The 18,200-nt window shown below is 45.9% G+C and overlaps 1 protein-coding gene across 3 annotated transcripts in view; it reads right to left on the reverse strand.

The window, feature by feature from the left end:
• Window positions 1-18,200, reverse strand: part of VPS8 (VPS8 subunit of CORVET complex) — a 64,153-nt gene that overhangs the window by 14,178 nt on the left and 31,775 nt on the right. For all 3 annotated transcript variants that reach the window (XM_054515919.1, XM_036388876.2, XM_036388877.2), the window contains 12 exons: window positions 17,671-17,727; window positions 17,246-17,328; window positions 15,898-15,982; window positions 14,819-14,917; window positions 11,826-11,915; window positions 11,345-11,391; window positions 7,347-7,488; window positions 6,661-6,750; window positions 6,178-6,220; window positions 5,306-5,409; window positions 4,182-4,260; window positions 2,955-3,037 (listed from right to left, as the gene is read on the reverse strand). In XM_054515919.1, the coding sequence (XP_054371894.1) occupies window positions 2,955-3,037; window positions 4,182-4,260; window positions 5,306-5,409; window positions 6,178-6,220; window positions 6,661-6,750; window positions 7,347-7,488; window positions 11,345-11,391; window positions 11,826-11,915; window positions 14,819-14,917; window positions 15,898-15,982; window positions 17,246-17,328; window positions 17,671-17,727 (1,002 nt within the window). The remainder of the gene's footprint in view (window positions 1-2,954; window positions 3,038-4,181; window positions 4,261-5,305; window positions 5,410-6,177; window positions 6,221-6,660; window positions 6,751-7,346; window positions 7,489-11,344; window positions 11,392-11,825; window positions 11,916-14,818; window positions 14,918-15,897; window positions 15,983-17,245; window positions 17,329-17,670; window positions 17,728-18,200) is intronic.

Consider the following 18,200-nt stretch of genomic DNA (forward strand, 5'->3'; position numbering starts at 1 on the left):
AGCACATATCTGCCTATCACAAACCTTGAGCTCTGCTGAAACAGCATTTGAGGGCCCTGTCAGACAAAGCACCACTTGTAATTCTGCATTTCACCAAAATATTTGGAGGGCTTGGGAAAGGCTGTGTGCACTCCAGGGAAAGGCTGGGTTCAATATTTCCTTGTGGTCACAGTTAAGGTGGCACATCAGTAACACATTTAAGTGCCCTGCACAGAGCTCAGAGCCAAGACAGAGGGTTTGGCACCAGGGTTTAGAATTTTGCATGGCTTCAAAGAGCAACTACACAGCTCTGCAAAGGAACACACAGCCAGGTTAACATCACAGGGATCTTCCTGTCTGGGAAAGCCCCATGTTGTGATTCTTCCCTGCAGGGCATTTAAATGGCATTCGCAGATAACCCAAGGAAGCAGATGACTGGAAAACAAAACCCCAGTGCTCTCTGCTGCCTGGCTCCAAGGGAGTTTTCTTCCTGATCCCCAGCATGGCCAGGGGTCAGAATGTCTGAACATTTAAGCTGGGCACTCATGACAAGGCCACAGAGTAAGACCTGCTCATCAACATCCTGACACCAGCTTCCCAGCTGGACTCAAAGCAATGTTCTCGCCAGGGCCAAGCTGTGCATCCAAATAAACTTCACAGAAACCTCCCACAGGCACCCTCTGCAAGCCCTGGAGCAAGAGTGTAACAAAACACAGCCACAAACCAACAGGCAACAGTGAGCTGGAGCAGGGCAGTGCCAGGAACCCAGGAATCAGGGCTGGTGGTAAGGCAGAGGGAGTGGAAACGTGAGGGTTAAGGACAAGAGCACACGGTTCAATGAAGGGTTTGTCCTGTAACAAAGGAGCTGTCCCCACAGGAGGTGCCAAGCACTGAAGGCACCAGACTGGTGAGACTCAGCACAGGCAAGCTCCCAGAAGAGCCCATCTCCTAATGAGGAGGATAAGAAGTTGGGAGAGGCTCAAGTGAGCTTCAGAGGTGAAAATCTTCCAAGGTGAAACCAGCCAGCAATTTCTGAAGGACACAGCTGAGCTGCTGGCATCTGCCAGAGGATCCCCAGGATGCAGCAAGGGGCTCACACTCTCTCTGCTGCCCACAAACAATCCAGGTCACATCACTCCACACACCTCAGGGTGTGAGTGAAATCTATAGAAGAGTAAGTGTTAAGAGGCAAAGTCAACTTAGAGATCCTTTATACCAACACCACCTCCCCCTTCCCTAGGATCTTTTCTTGATCTTTATGATGTTATTTTTCCTACACCTGTTTACAGCTACAAGGTACCAACTACTGCCCCATTTTATGAACTTCTGATACTAATGCTCTTTACCTGGAATTCAGTCCTCTCTGCATTTTAAGAAGTCACCATTTTTTGCTCTAGTTGTTCAAAAAATCTGCCTTTCCAAACCTCTCTTTAGTCAGACTGAATTTGTCAGGCTGTCCAGGGAGGTGGAATGAGCAGGAGCAGTTCCCCCCTGCTCCAAACCCAGTGACCAGAGCTGCACATGCTGCTCTCAGTGATGCCTGACCCATTTCTGTCCTCAGTAAAGCACCTCACCTGATGAAGCATCCCCTCAGCCTCCCCAGCAGAGCCACCACACCAACCCCTTCCCTCTACAACAGACAAAACATCTCCCTCCCCTGCTGCCTCCAAGACATCAGTGCCAGCCCCTGGAGAGGGATTTTCTATTGCTGCTAGAAAGTCCACCAGAACAGAAATTGAATGAAATATGTGAAGATTGCCATCAACAAGACTTTCCCTTCATCCCAAAGGAGAAGAGGATCTTCCTCCACACTGTCACACCTCCCAGCTGTGTTATCAGTGTGGTCACTGCTCTGACTCCCACCCCATCCTGGCAGTCCTCAGCACAAGCAGGGAAGCCTCCCTTCCCTGGCAGCCTCCCATTCACTCACAGCTTCTCCATCCTTTCCTGCCTACATTAAACATCAAACAAGGCCCAACAGGAGATTATACCAAAACCTCAGCTAAAAGTAGACTAAATAAGTTATTGAAGAGCCATTAGGTTTCCTTAACACTTCCTTTGATAAAACCACATTTCATTTGAACAGACTTTTTATCCACTCTCTTGCAACATGCTTTGCTATCTTAGGAGTTTGTTCAAAATCCAAGACTGTGAGTAATATTAAGATCAAACCAAGGGGCTGCTAGAGGTGTGTGTGCACCCTGTGAAGCTGTAAGCCCTTTTCCTCTCTCACCTGGAACAGAAACCCTGAACAGTGTTTCAACACTGTCTCAACCCTTCAATCAATCCACTCCACAACACAGACAATTCTTCTAATTCCTTTTCTGCATTTCTCAAGGTTTGTTATTAAATCCCAACATCAGCTTTCATGTGTTTTGCAAATTAACAACTTATAGTTGCCTGTGATCACTCAACCCAAGGTCCTGCTTAAAATCAGCTCTTCTGCAAGTTTGCTACTCACTAACTGCATCTCTAAAATAATATTGCACCATCAATGATATTTTGGGCCCAACCATGATCTTTCTGCAAAGCCTGTACACTTTGCTGTAGTGTCTTCACAACTGTCCATCCCAGAGCCTTCACTAAAAGGCTTTCAACAAATGTAGTGCTGATTTTTAGGAAATTCATTGTGGCTTTGCCCTTGAACCTGCCAAGTTTCAGTTCTGAGTAACTGCAACCTTTTTTATTAGAAAATAGGTACTGTTTTATAAAACAGGTACTGTTTTATTATATAATAGCTACTATTTTATTTGGTTTGCAGGAATTATTTCAATTATCTTCTCACAGGTCTGTGTGTTCCCACATGTCTGCCCAGGTAATTCTATCAGCTTTTACACCTTATGTTTCACCAACAGGACTTTTACTGAAACACTGAACAGACAATAGCTGATCTGATCTCCAACAACCTGGGAATACCTTTTCCCATTAACCCATTGGCACAGCTTGGTGAAAGCTCCTTCCCTTCAGGAACTCACCTGGAGAATCCTCTGCAGGATTGAGGGCAGAGCAATAAATGCAGCCATGTTGTTCAGCACTTGCATTGTCAAACTCTTCAAAGCTGGAATGTCAAACATAACAGCCACAGCAGTTCATTAGGATTCCAGAAGTAAAGAGAGATCAGTCTTACAGATAGAGAAAGTTTTATTTCAGGTCACGGTTTCTGGTTTGAAAAGAGTTTTCATGTTTTCTCTCCTGCATGTAGTGCACTAAGCACACAGCTTTTTGCAGCTTAAAGGCTGTTTACAAGGTTCTGATCCCACAATATCTCTGTATTCCCTTCCACACCCCCTGCAGTAAACACCCACATTTTCACTTGGTAACAGCACCATTCACTTTTCCTATTGCTACCAAATCCTAATTTGGATCCTTGTCTGTTATGGCCCACAGATTCTATGAGTTCCAGCATTGATCTTCGCATGAAACTTGTGGCTAGATCCTCAGCATGGGTCTGGGATGGAGCAAAAGACATTATTCAGAGAATCCCAGAGTAGTTTGGGTTGGAAAGGACATTAAAGCTCATCCGGTCCCATCCCCTGCCACAGGCAGGAACACATTCCACTGCCTCAGGTTGCTCCAAGCCCCATCCAGCCTGGCCTTGGACACTTCCAGGGATCCAGGGGCAGCCACAGCTTCTCTGGGCACCCTGTGCCAGGGCCTCAGCACCCTCACAGGGAACAATTTCTTCCCAAAATCACATCTAACCCAGATCCCTCAGCCTTTCCTCCCAGCATAGCTGCTCCATCCCTCTGGTCACCTGCTGTTCAAGCTGTGCTGCTGACTCGGAAGTGGAGTAGAGAATTTGGCTGGTGTACTCAAGTCCCACTGATTTTGTCCATGGCAGACAGGTGCAGGCAGAGGGGCATGCACAATGACAGTGTATTATATTACCTCATGAGCTCTCCAAGTGCTGACTGCAACCCACAGAGCCTTTGTACACATTGGGCACCTTGGCTCCTTCAGGGACCACCCTCAATGCAACCAACTTACTAGCACAGGCTGTAGTAGGCTGCTTCTTCCACACAGGACAAAATAAAGTAAATGAGAAAAACCCTATCCACCTGACAGGTGTAGCCTACCAAACACCCAGCCCAAGCTCCTGTCAGAATATTTAGGAATTGTGTAACAAAACAATTTCTATTCATTCAGAGGAGAGACAGCACACAACTTTTACTGCTTGGGGTCACAAATGCCAAAGTACTCACATTCAGAGTGTGGACACTGTGATGAACCAGAGGATTTCTGTGGGGACATCATGGCCTCAAGCAGGGGAAACCAGAGGGCCTGGAATCATGGAATGTGAGGAGAGAAGCAGTAAGAAGAGGGCAGTGCTAAAACCAAGCTGTGAGCAATGTCAGAGGCCACTGGCCAGAACTCACTTCCACATTCTGAGAACAGAACTGCATTTCTGATGATTGCTGTGGGACAGAGCTGAAACATGGTAAAGTACCCTCGGAGCAAAGCACTTCACTGGAATTGTGGCAACAGTCTGTGTTTGCTTTATTCAATCCACAGCTATTTCCCCACGTGGGAGGCAAACTCTCCAGGGCAGAGACAGCTCACAGAGTGGGTAGCACAGCAAATGGATCCCAAATGGAAAGGGACATCTAAATTCTCTTCCTATCTGTTGCAGAATGACACCATTGCAGGGAAGAAATTGAGCACGTCACCTCTCACACTGGGCAATGCTTGTGAAGAAATCAGAGTTCTTGACTTCCAGCCATGCCACCTCCTCAGGCATGGGAACAACATTCTCTGTTCTGAGTTCAGAAATTACATAAATTATGCAGAATCTTAGGACTAAAGATGCCTTTGTGTCACTGACATGGGCAAAATGGAAACACAGCCTCAGTCTGAGGGGATGGGCAAAGCCAGCTCCCTGTGCAAGAGCTCAAGGCAGCTGCACTGCCTCCCCTCTCAGAGCTGACACTCAGTTCAGGGGCTGTGAACAGCTCTGCAGCCACAGTGACAGCAGCAGCAGCTTTGTGCCACCAGGAAGCTGGCTCAGAGCTCACAGTGCCTCTGCAGTGTCTGACTGACATCTGTGCCCAGCTTCCATCTGGACCTGCAAAGGGGGAAAGGCCATGGTCTCATCCCCTGCTCCCTCTGACCTGAACTTTGCTTTGTGCTTCACCCTCACGAGTGAGGATTTCACTGTTAGGGTTCCAAACCCTGAAGCACCACAGGGACACCACAAGGAGAGGCACACAGTGACTGCATGGACATACCAGTACCCAATGGATGTGCAGAGCAGGAGCCATTTGAGGCAAAGCCTCAGGAGACCCAGAGGCCTTGGTTGATTCTGGTGACACATTTTTGACTACCTTACCTCTCGCTGTTGCTGGTCTAAACTGTGTGAATTCCTCTGGCAAAGAGCAATTGTCTTCATTAAAGTATCTTCAATATTTTCTAGCAAGGAGGGTTCAGCTGAGCCTAAGTGTCAGGGGGAGGAAAGCAAATTATCATCATAAGAACTATTAGACAAGTTAACTCCCATTAGATAACTATCAATCCTTCTGCAAAATAAAATCACACTGTTCATCTCAAGTCTGCTCAGCACTGTCAGTAACTACATTATAAAGACAAGTTCTGATTTTTGGCACTTTTCCTGAATAGCACAGAAACTGGGCAAGTAAAACATTTCATTTAATCAAATAAGGAAGATCTTAGCTGTGGTTTAGGATACAAAATTAAGTAACAACTATGGGCACTGCATTTAATTAGGTGCCCATGAGTCCCTGGGCTAGTGAACAGCACATCTGTGCATACACTCATTTTCTGTGGGCAGGACATTCTTATTTACATATCTGAGAAATTTGCTTTCAAAAAAGCTCCCAACTGTCTCCCATCACTGCTCCCATACAATGCCAGCTGAAGCTCAGTAATGAGTTTGAATGGATTCTGACATGGGAAATGTGTTTGGTAAGCCAGTGAGAGGACCAGTCCCAATGGGAAAAGCTGACAGGGCACCTGACACCACACACACACACACAAACCATCCCTCACAGTGTTCGAGGTCTCTACCAAGATCAGAACACCAGAGTGAGGGAGTGTCATCCAAATAGCTGCCATATGAACAGTGTCACCACAATGCCTAGAAACCTAAAACAATCTCATTATACCAAGTGTCAGACACAAGCACTTCACATTTTGTGTTGATCTTCTGTTTTTAATAGAAAATGGAATTGAACTCAGTCTTACTTTCATCATCTTGAGTAAGCACCAGCAACTTGCTCTGCAATCGCTGAAACAAAAGAGAGGACACAGAACAGTCAACTTGAGAGTTTAATCCCAAGAATCCTGATAGAAGTGTTTCTCAAAGGTCTGGTTACACAGGCTTGCCCCCATTTTCCTCCCCAGCACAATTAACATGGCATAAACATCTTTCCAAGTATGGAAAGGAAAGCAGGAGCTGAAAGATGATTTTTGGCTATGAAAAACAAATTTCAGCATCTAGTATCTTCTAAATGTTTGAAGATTTGTCAGAAAAACATACTGATGTTCTGAGACATCAGACAGATGCAGACATATGCAGACACCTCAATTTATTGGTATTTGACCAATACTTCCATGGATTCTAGTGGGAAACGAATTGAGGAACAAGGACAACATCCAAACTGAGCACAGGCTACCACGCTGAGAGCATGGCAACAATGCCACATTCAGGATTTGGGAGTACTGTACCTCAAGCATAACCAAAAAGGCACCATGGATATCTCCCTTCTTCTCTAGTAAATACGAGGAAGCCTCATGGAGCTGATGTTTTTGGGTTATCTGAGTTGAAAGGAAAAAAAGGTACATGTCTGTCTGAAGAAAGCTGCCAGTGTTTGTTTATCCACAAGACAATGCCAAGCAGATGGCCAGGGCTGAGAGTGCTTTACCCAGGCTGAGCAGCTCTCCTCCATCTCCTTTTATTTCTCAGCTTGCACTATGGCCACCACCAGCACTCAAAAATGACTGGTACAATTTCCATACAGAGAAGGAACAGTTGCTCTCCCAGCACAAGGCAGATTTTGGCAGCGTTGCTTTCCAAAAACCCCAGGCCTGTGATTTCATATACCCCCAACATGATTAATTAGCAGCAACACAGCCACCCTCCACTCTGCAGTTTCTCAGCAGCTTCAGAGCACTAACAGCCCTTTCTTATTAGCCCTGAGACCCAACTCAGTGTTAGTCTATTATATATATCCACCTGTGCTGCAGAAGAGCAGTTTAGCAGCTCAGAGGGACAGAGAGTGCTAGAAACAGATTGGAAGAGCATCCAGGAACTAATCCAAGCCTAAAGTAAAGTATCTTTACAGCAGTTTAAAGGGGTAGGAGCTGATTTGAATGCATCCCACAGCCCCTGTCATCATACATCTCTTTCCTACCTGGATGGTTTCCTCCAGTCTGCAGCATTCCAGAACTTTGAGTGTCTCCAAAACCTGGTCTGGGCTGTACTGACAGAGCAGCTCGATGAACTGCTCAGTGATACAGGGTGGGAGGTGTAGCAGGTCTTGGTTAATGCCTTCTCTGGAATAAAACAGGCACAAGAGACTAAAATCAAATTCTAGCCCAGAAATCTGGCTGGGAAGAAGAGCTTCTTATTCAACTGAGCGTTGTCTTTTATCCTTAATGGTGAAGTTAAAAAATCTGGTTTTAAGAAGAAAATTATGCTACTTCTACTAGTTACTGGTGCTGGAGGTCTCTCAGCAGCCATTTCATTTGTTCCACAAGATATCCTCCTGATGCCTCAGTACAAATTAAACTCTCAAAGACCCCTGTGAAGAAAGAGACCAGCACAGACCCATCACCAGCAACTCCATGGCAAAGAGGCACAAAGAATTAGCCTCATTTCCTCAATGAAACCTTATGGTCTGAGTGCTCTGTTCAGATCCTGATTGTCTCTGTCCTACAGACCTGCTCTGCATGTGTTGCTTTTTGCTTATTGTTCCTGAAATTCTTCTTTGACTTCCTTTACCACATTTTGATGTTTCATCCCTTTGATCTACCTGAGAAAGGAACTCATACTTCTTTTAGAGAAACATCCCCATTTTCAATCCCTGGGCTCATTATTAAGCAAACTCCTCATGTGCAGAAACAGAAGAGGGAACAGAACTGTGAGCAGTGCCCACCTCCCTTTGTCCTGACAGTTTCCTACCGATCTTGGTTTTAAAAAGAGCAACGTGAAGGAGGAGACTTCAGAGTGAGGAGGGAAAGGATGAGGCTTCCCTGGAGCCAGATACAGCACCTGCAACCTTTAAATGAACAGCAGCTCTCTGCCATTGCACATTACACTTCCCGTGGCAGTTCTAGGACTGGTGCATTGCACAGAGAAACAGTGGAAATTCATCCTGCCTACAAAACAGGGGCTTCTGCTGAAGCTCCTACTAGGAAAGAAAATGGATCAGGGTGTATGTATTGAGTTCTATTACCTTTCTGAACACAAATTCCTAAGCAGGAGAAGATCTGTTAGTGTGCAAATCCTACAGCCATGGGATGGAAAAGGTCTGATATCCAATATCCTCTATTTCCTGAGAGTTACAAAAGGCATATTACCATCCAAAAAAGGCCAGGACAATGCTGTGGCTTGAGGAAGCCAAGAGAGCAGCTTCCTGTGATTACAATGATTATAAATGCAACATGCCCAGAAACAAAAGCCTCACCTATGTACTGATCACAGCGTGCAAAGTATGAGCACAACTCCACAAAAACTGTGCCAAAACCATTGTGTTCTGACAGCAAAGAGTGAACCTTGAAGGACCAAACAAGAACCCTGAACTCTGCATTCACCATCCACTCCTCCCACAACAAACACCCTGTAAACTCCCCCAGTGCCTGCAAGGGGGTGAGTGCTCTCCTCTTGCTATGGGTAGACTAAAATAAAACACTCTATCTAAAGTGATCTTGTCTGCCAAGGCAGGAAAAATGGCAAGTCAGGCACCTACAGCAGGAGAACAAACTTCAAGTCTGGAAATAACTCTGGCACCAAGTATTCATGATTTCATGAGCAAGCTCACTCTTCTCTCAGCCATTTATTTAATCAAAAAACACAGAGAAGAGACAATGGAAAGAAAGCTGGATTTTGATAATTTCTAAAACTAATTGACAATCCTGAGACTTGCAGGTCCTTTTCAGCTACATGGGATCATTTTCACTCCAATATAACCATATCCAATGTCTCCCCTGCCATAGTCTTTCCAAAAAGCAAGAGAGGAGCACTGGTTTCTCATGAAACCTGGCACCAGGGAGCCCTGCAAGTGTCACAGGCAGCTGGGCACAGAGGAGAGCCCTTGGGACAAACTCTCATGGTTTAGTCTGTTACTACATTTATAAAGCCAGAACACTGTGCTGCTAAATAAGTTAATATTGTTGGTACAATACATAAACACAAATGCCAACAGACAATGCTTCACTGTGTTGGGGTTTTTCAGAGGAAAAAACTCTAGAGTTTAAAATGGAAACGTAGCAAAGACTGTGATTAATGAGCTGAGCAATCCCTACTACATTCTCTGTTTCCTGGGGCTGCTTTATGCTACAAACATTCAGACATTTGGTTTTAATTTCCCCAGGCAATTCCTGTTAACCCTGTTTCCTCCCTTCCCCCTTCCACCTCCTTAAAAATAAATCTCTAGCTAAATTAAATGGGCCAAATTAATCCCTAATGCAATTCCACCAACTCGGATAGCTAGACCAGCATGATGAGTCTTGTCCCCGTATGATCAAGCAATCATTTGTATTTGAGACCTTAAAAAGCTCATTTACTGCTCTAAGAATCTTTACTTTGACAAAAATTTTGCTTCACAAAAGCATATAAGCATTTAGATTGGATGAAAAGAGACAGATGTTGCAGAAGAGCCTAACCACTATTTTATGTATAAATATACTACAAAGCATAGGTGCCTCTGCAGGTAGAGCTGCAGAGCAAGATTTCACCTCTCTCCCTGCCTCTCCCAGGGCACAGTTCAGCTCCTTTCAATAGGTTTTAGAAGAAAACAACTTCCCAGCACTGAGAACAGACCTCAGGATCTGAGTGTTATTAGGAAGAAGCCATGAGGCCCAGTGCACCACATGGAACAGCATCCTTGGGGGAAAGCAGAGAGCTGTGGGGAGATCAGCTGCACAACCTTGTTTCCCATTGCTGGTTTGAACACATCACATGTTGCCTGAGATCAGAAGGTAACTACAGGAGGAATGAGTCTATTTAGCTCTAATTATGGCAGAGTGAAATTAGAGATGTTTATTACTCAGAGATTATGGGAGGCACTCTGTGCATAAGATTAGAATCCAGGTTAATTACTACCTTCACTAGGTGCAAGTGATATCACAGCATAAACAAAGTCCTACTTAACATCCAGCTGGGTTTCATTTCTGCTTAACTACTTTTTCAATTAATCAATGATTAACTAAATAATCTGATTTCTTTCCTATAAAATCTAACCAAGATATTTTTTGATTTTGTTTTGACCCTGGAGAAAACAGGAGGTGTGGAAATTAACACCTTCCACACAAACATGTCTGTAAAACTCAGGAAAGAACAAAATGTATGTTTGGGGTTTTGGCTTTGGTTGGTAGGTTTTTTCCTTAATTTACATTAAAATCCAAGAGGTGATTGATTAATTCCAGGTTCTGCCTTCCAAAGTATGCTTTTTATTCCACTTCAACAAAAACTGAAACACTGACACTTGGATTTAGATAATATTGCTTTCTCCTACTCCTCCTCTTCATAAAGCACAATTAATTTGTGATTAATTGACAACCAAGATCTCGCTCTCAGTTGCATTAACAATTGCTTGAAAGCAACTGGAGCTGTGCATATATAAATGTCTTGTGGCATTTGATACTGATTTAACAGAAAGGGAACATAGTGCTGAAGCACTGAAAGAACAGGCACAGAAGGAGCAAGCAAGTAGTTAAAAAGAGGAACTTGCAGTGAAATATGGCAGCAGTTCTGAAAGACAGAAATTAAAAATGCCAGTTGACCAAAATGCTCTTCTGTTTATGTTAAACTCAGACACCCCAGTCAAGTAACCAAAGCAGTGGGTTAGGAAGAGAAGCTGCCATCGCTGAGAAGAGAAATGGGTGCTCCAGCCCCAGGTAACCATTCCACAGCCCTCTGGAGCAGCAGTGCTCAAGCTCCAGAGGCAGCACATTCCACTGGAGCCCACAGCAGCTCCCAGGCAGAGAGCTGGCAGGGACTCCCCTGAAGGATGCTCCCCACAGTGCTTCTTTGGGCTGTTCTTCTCAGCTTGGAGCACCCTGAGGAGCAGGGCACCTGTCCTAAGCCTGATCTTGGCCACAGGCTGGCTGTTGATGCACTGCTTCAAAGAACTGATTTGAATCCCCATTTGCACACTGCAGTTTGTGAACAGTCCAACTTTCTACATACCTTGGATCAAGGAGACTCCTCAGGAACTGGAAGAGCAAGAACTGGTCCTGTACAACAGGAGGAGACACAGTATTGTTATTTTAAAGAATGTGATTTCTTTTAAATACAGTGATCCTTGAACTACATCCACTGAAGAAAACACAGTTCCCAGCTGCTGCCTGCTGCAGGAGCTGCTTTAGGCATGTCTTGCACAAATATTCTGAGGATGTGGTTGGCTGACAACAGCTCAGCTCTGGGACTCCAAGCCACACTGAAGCCCAACTAAAAGCTGCAACCAGCAGCTCTGAGTTTATACATTTTTATGGCCAGAACTCTACAAACAGGCCAAATAACTGAGATGTAGCAATTCCTATCAGTGAGTAGCTATAGCCTTCTGTTTCTGACACAGCAATACCTCCCCATGACTCTTAGCAATCATTTCCTACAGGAATGACATCCCTGCTGTACACAAGCCCCACACTAATGGAGTTTGACACTTCACCTGCAGGTTGGAGATGATGCTCTCGAGCTGCTCGCTGAAGTGAATGGCTGCCAGGTCAGCTGCTTTACCTGGGCTCAGCACCAGCAGCTCCTTGGGGGGGGAAACACAACCAAATTAATTCATTTTGACTTCACAGGCAATATAATTATGCAGCATCACCGAGCCCATCCATACTGTAACTGCACCTTTGCTGAGATGCAAGTGTAAGACAATAAACACCATTGCACAAAGAGAAGTATAGAAAAAAATAGAAGGGTATTTGGTTAAAAAGGGTTTTTGAAAGTTGAATTTTTTGCTACACACAAGGCCTTGAAAAATACAAAACTCCTCACACCAAGAACCCACCTCAGTCCTAAGGAGAGGAAGTTATTCATTAAGGTTTCTGACAACTGCCTTTACCCCCTGCCAGCAAGACATTCCTAGTGCCAACTGTGAGCCAGCAGGAAAGGGGAAATAACTAAGCCTTGGGAATTTCTCAGTCCAATGGAAACAGTGTTTACCTGGTTTAACTGAACCAAATCAGAGGTTTTAAAGCAAGTTTCCTGCAACTGTTCACCATAACTGATACCTGTCCAGACATGAAAAAGCAATTTCTTTATAGTAATACAAGGAAAGAAAAATCATTTAGATGCCTGTGGGTCTGCTTTCTGTCAAGCTTGAGCTAAAAGGCTTCATATCTTACAAGTTTACACAACCTGCAATGTGAGCTTTTTGCTTCTAACCCTTCCAAATAAAGGAGAAGCAACTGCTGCAAAACAACACTGTGCACCTGCTAACCTGTCCCAAAAGCCCTTGCTGAACCTAAAAATGAGAAAACATTTCTTTACTGAACAAAACCAACTGTTACAGCAGTAAAGAAAGAAAGTTTTCAGAAATGTACATCTGGGGAAAATCCCAAACTGAAGAAGTCCCTTAGCAGTTGCTTGGCCTCCAGACAGACAGCAGCCACTGAATACAGGCAATGGCAGCAACAGACTGGGACAAAGGCAAGCAAGGAAGAGCCTGACCACTCCACAAGCTCTTTAAGAAGAGCTGTCACAGCTGATGCCTTTGGTGAGGTTTCCAGAGGAAAACCTGCCTGCTCCAGAAGCAGCTCTGCAGTGTTTGACCCCACAGCTTCACTGCACAAGCTCAGCCCCTCACTGTGTCCCCACAAACCCAGGCAGTCCAAAGCACCCAGGAGATCTCTAAGCACAGCAGTGCAGAGGGACACAGAAAGGATGCAGTGAGACTGCCTTAATCTACTTTTCTCTCTGGACAAACCTTCCCTGGGAGTCTCCAGGACTGCTGAAAGCAGGACTGCCAGGCTGGTCTGGAATCAGTGCACCCTTCTGAGTCCATCCCCCAGCAAAACATTTGGTGCTTGGGTTTCTACCCTCTCCCAGGTCTGAACAATGTGCCAACATGGTACTGCTTAGACAGCCCTTGAGGGGACAGAACTGACACAAGGGATGTGGGTATGAGGGTAGAAAAGGACCCTTGTGTGACTGAAGAGAACAGAGTTTATTTTTTAAAGATAAACATCAATGAACAATGGCTGTGAGATGATGGGAAAAATTAAAAGTGGCACTGATCACAAGCTCCACTTTCTGCCATACAATCACCAGGAAATCCTCTCCAGACACTGCTGGTTTTGCCTGAAGAGGCTGATCTGCTGCATTCATAGCTCAGCAAATGACAGCTGTCCTAAGAACTGAAATCACAGCTTCACTCCAGTAAAGTAAAGTATTATTTACTGTTCCAAGTCTTTTGAATGTCTGAGAGCAGGATTAACACAATGGAAAAGGACAAAAGCCCAGAGCAGCCATCAGGCTGCTAAACCACCTGGTTTACCAGTCCTGGGAAATAGAAGATGCCAAAATGAACCAGGGAGCTGATCTCAGTGACAGTACCTAAGAAAGGTGACCCACGGAGCCCATCACCTGCCCAGCAGCTTCTGGGGGACCAGGGATGCAGCAGAGGAAGGAAGCAGCACAGCAGCTGCAGCTTGCCCAGCCTGGAACCCCAGTTGCTCTGATGAGGTTGCAATGAGTCAGGCCTGCTCAGACCCAGCAGAACCATCCCCACCAGTCCCACAGCTCTGCCAGTGCCTCTGGAGAGGGGCTGTGAGCTCAGGGAGCCACGTGTCAGGCAGCAGCATTCCCAGGGTTTCTTTGTGCATTACCTTTGCAATCACTCTCCCTCTTGGTCCATTTTCTCATTAGTCATGCACTACTTGCAGATGCTGGTAGAAACTAGAAGTACTCTGGATGTGCCCATTAGCTTTTTGTCTGCCTCACAGGATACAGATTCTGTGGTCATTTTCTGCTAAGGAGTGATGTCTGCAAGGCTTGTTTTACAGACAGAATTATTTTCCTGGCTTATCTCCAGATCACCCTGGTGGGAACTGACAGCACCTTATAAGAACTAGAAATATTACAGATTCCCCATATCTACTGACTGGACAATCATTTCAGACATGTTCATCCCCTGAAGCTGACAGAGATTGAAAACATGGGAAGAATTATTAGTTGGAGAAATCTAGCAGCAACCTGTGTCTTACAGAGAAGTCATGACCCCATCATTGCCCAGGTTAGCAGTGCCAGGGCACCAAGGCTGAATGCACTTATCAGTGTAAGGAATCAGGATGAGGAGCTTGATCCCAGAGCCTGTGAGGTCAGTGATGTCCATACCCTGCCTTGCTGCTGCTGCATGCTCAGGAGATGGAACATTTGCTAATGGATCCCTCTCCTGCTCCACAGCACTCACTGCCCATCACCCCCTGAGCAGGCACCATTATCCAAAGAGCAGCACTTGAAACCAGGAAGGCCAGGAAGGCAGCCTGACTGAGAGAGGCACTTACACTGATGTGGGAGAGCTCTGAGCTGATGTCAGAGCTGTCTCAACAGCTGTGACTCAGCACTGGACACTGGTGCTTCTGGAAAAGCACCAGCACATCCAAGAGCCATTATCAGGAGCTGAGGGACTGTGGGTGCAGGACAGACCCTACCTACCTCTATATGGTCCAAAGCTTTCTGCCACACCAGCTGCTTCTCCTCAGCACTGTAGCCAGGCATGGACAGGATGTTGTGGATGTAGTTGAAAACTTCTTCCTGTAAGGCACAAACCCATAAATGCTGCAGTGTGTTCTGCAGCACCACTGACAGCACTGGCTTTTGGAAACCAGAGTGTTTCCAGCAGCCTTGGCATGACCTCAGGGCTAGTCTTCTCCAAGTAGGTCAGGATGAGTTATCTGCAGGGAGGCTCTATGTCCCTAAAGAGCTCCTGAAGGAAAAGAGAGCCGAGGGGAAGCTGATGCTAATGTGTTAAGCACTGAGGTCAAAGAGAATTGTTCTTCCCCAACCAGAAATGTCTCACTCTTGCCCATAGGGAAAAAGGACAGGACATCACTTGAGCTAGGAGCCCAGGCAGAGAGAACACTGCCAAACACAGTTTTCCCAGCACATTCCTGAGCTCCTCCCTGACACTGGCCTCTCCCCCAGGCTCTCCTGCACTGTCCCCAGCTCAGCTCAGGTGCTCTCCTGTGTCATGGTTTTTGGTCACCTCACTATCACAACCTCCTCTTCTGACTCCTTCACCCACACAACGTTCAGCATTGTGGATTTATAAGGACCTGGAGAGGTCACATTTGCCAGACTCTCATCCCAACTTCTGTTGGTGGTAGGGAAGAGAACTCCTCAAAAACTGTGGCAGGTGTGCATGCTGAAGGTAATGGCAGAGAGATAGTAAGGGCAGAGAGCCTGTGTCCAGGGGAAGAAACGTGGGGACCAATGGCACAAACAAAAAAGCACTGCAGTTAGCCACATCTGCAGCAAGTCCCACCTTGCACTCAGGTTTGATGTACTAGCACTAGATTTAAAAATAAAGGAAAACTCTGAAACTTAAAGAATCAGCTCCTCTCCACTAGACAAACACAAACAGCTTTGACTAGTGAATTGAAACCTGAACTGTGGAGGGCATTTTTAAGGTAATTATGCTAGAAGAGCAAGGCAGCTGTGCCCAGTCACTGTGGCCAGCAGGACAGGCTGCATGGCCAGGAAGCAGCAAGGCCAGGAGCACCAGAGTTCCTCACCTTCCTCAGGGGATCCCGCAGGTAACAGCCGATGATTTTGTCATAGCGAAGCTGCCGCTCATACATGAACTCACAGATCTGATAGCTGAAAGAAGGGAAACTTCCCAGGTCAGGAAAAGCACTCAGCTGAGCCAGCACAACAGACAGGCAGCATTTGGAAGTGTCTTACATTGTAGTTTTCAGCACACAGGCTGGGTGGCTCCAGAGTGCTGGAGTGCCCTTTGTACCAGCCTCGGGCCAACCTCAACCCATCAGGGCTGCCCATCAAGCTCCCTCTTCTGGGAAATTATCACACAGAACAGAGAAAAGTGGAGTTACTAAGGGGAGAGGCAAGGGACACAGGATAACAACTCTTAATGAAATCAGGTCTCCCAGGTTCTGCTGTCAGAGATGATCTTTGTTTCCATGACACTCTGCTCTAACTTAGGTCACTCCACTACACTTAATTGAAGAAATTCACTGAACATGACTCAACAATGTGCTATGACACAGCTTCCTACCTTCACATTTTAATAAACATCTTCAATATCTTGAGACTTTACATAAAATCAGATGTAACTGAATCAAACCAAATCAAGAGTCTGATAATTAATATTACACTACAGCTCTTTCAGCTCTGATGGAAGTGGCTGAGTTGGGGGGCCTGGCTGTCAAATTCTCTGAAGCAAGGAGAAAAAATGTGTTTATTGACTCTGAAAAATTTGATTGAGTTACTCCTTTTAGGACACACAGGAGAACAGGCATGGCACACCCCCAACTGTTCTCCCTCTGGTCCTTTGTAGCATGGTGGATTCATTCATGTAACTCCCAAACTCATGGCCTGGATGAAGATGCCCTCCCTGGCTGGCTCTGCTCTGGCATGACAGACTCTTTCCAGAATCATAAAGCATCTAAAGGAGATGCTGGAAATTTTCAGCCTTTCCAGACACTGTTTTTGTATCTCCTACAAGTACCATGGGGGTGGCTCCAGACCCCCTCATGCTTTTAAATCCACCTGTGGGTCTCACCCCAGCCAGGCATCTCCATCTGCCAAGGGTAGAGCACTCCAATAGACAAATGCACCTCTGAACACAGCCTGGGCTCTAGGATAGGGAAAGTTAAAATTCATCAAGTCCCACAGGGTTTCTCCTGAAGGGTTTCCACAGCTCTACCCGTTTTTTTCTGAACAATGCTTTCTCTGAGAACACCCAGGAAAGAAAGTCTGGAACTAAATGTGAACATCTATGTGAATGCACAGGGAAAATAACCCCAAACACAGTTACAAAGTAGAAATGAGAAAAGTGGAGCCAAGAAAGATCTGTGGAAGAGTTTTAAAGGCAGTTTTTATACATTGTGTCCAGCAACTCACAATTCAGCTTTCTCTGCCATTTGGATAAGGCGGCTCTCCTCAAACTGCACGATCCCTCCTGCCTGGAGCAGCTCCAAAAGGACCTGCAGGAATTGAACACCAGTTATGTCCAGGGCATCAACAGCAGCTGAACAGCCAGTGCCACCACAAGTCCATGGCTCCTGCTCCATTAAACATGGTAAGAACACAGGGCTGACTTTATCGATTTTTGAATTGATTGTCCTTTAACTAGGAAGGACATGAGCTTATGAGAACTTTCCTGCCTCTGCTCTTGTTCCTGCAGGCAGTGCTGGGATGGACCCTTCCCTCCTGCTGTGCCCAGCACTGCCCAATATTCCCATACCCATTCTCACTCCCAAGGCCAAATTCTGCTCCACAGCCTGGCCTTGGGGGTGCTCCAAGGGGCATCCCGGGAAGGCTCTTACCTGCTGCCTCTCGGAATGCCGGGAGTCGTCATCCGGGCTGCACAGGAACTCCAGCACCTGCCAGGGAGAGGGGCTGTGAGCCAGGCCTGGCTGGCACAGCTGGGAGCACAAACTCACCAGCACACCCTGGGCACCAGCAGTGGCACAGCAAACCACCACACAACAGGGCCATCTGAATGTACCTGGAACCAAACTGGGAATGCTGGAATGGCAGAGAACTGCTGAAAGACTCCTGAGAGGGAAACACAGGACTCTGCATCAGGATCTAGAACCAAACTTTAGGGAACCCAGGCAATATAGAAGAACTCAGGGAACCCCAAGTTTCTGCTTCAGACTATGCACCAAACAGCTGGCATCACTACACTGACCCACTCTCCTGGACTGTGCCATCTCATCAGGAAAACAGGAAATTCTGTAATTCATAACATTTCATATATGTGGAATAAAAGAGTTTAATCCAAATGTGTTTAGCCTCCACAGAGTTCTTCAGTCTTAAATTAGGACCAAGGACATGATATATTCTAATTCAC

The sequence above is a fragment of the Molothrus ater genome, chromosome 10 (genome assembly GCF_012460135.2).
Source record: "Molothrus ater isolate BHLD 08-10-18 breed brown headed cowbird chromosome 10, BPBGC_Mater_1.1, whole genome shotgun sequence".
Taxonomy (NCBI): domain Eukaryota; kingdom Metazoa; phylum Chordata; class Aves; order Passeriformes; family Icteridae; genus Molothrus; species Molothrus ater.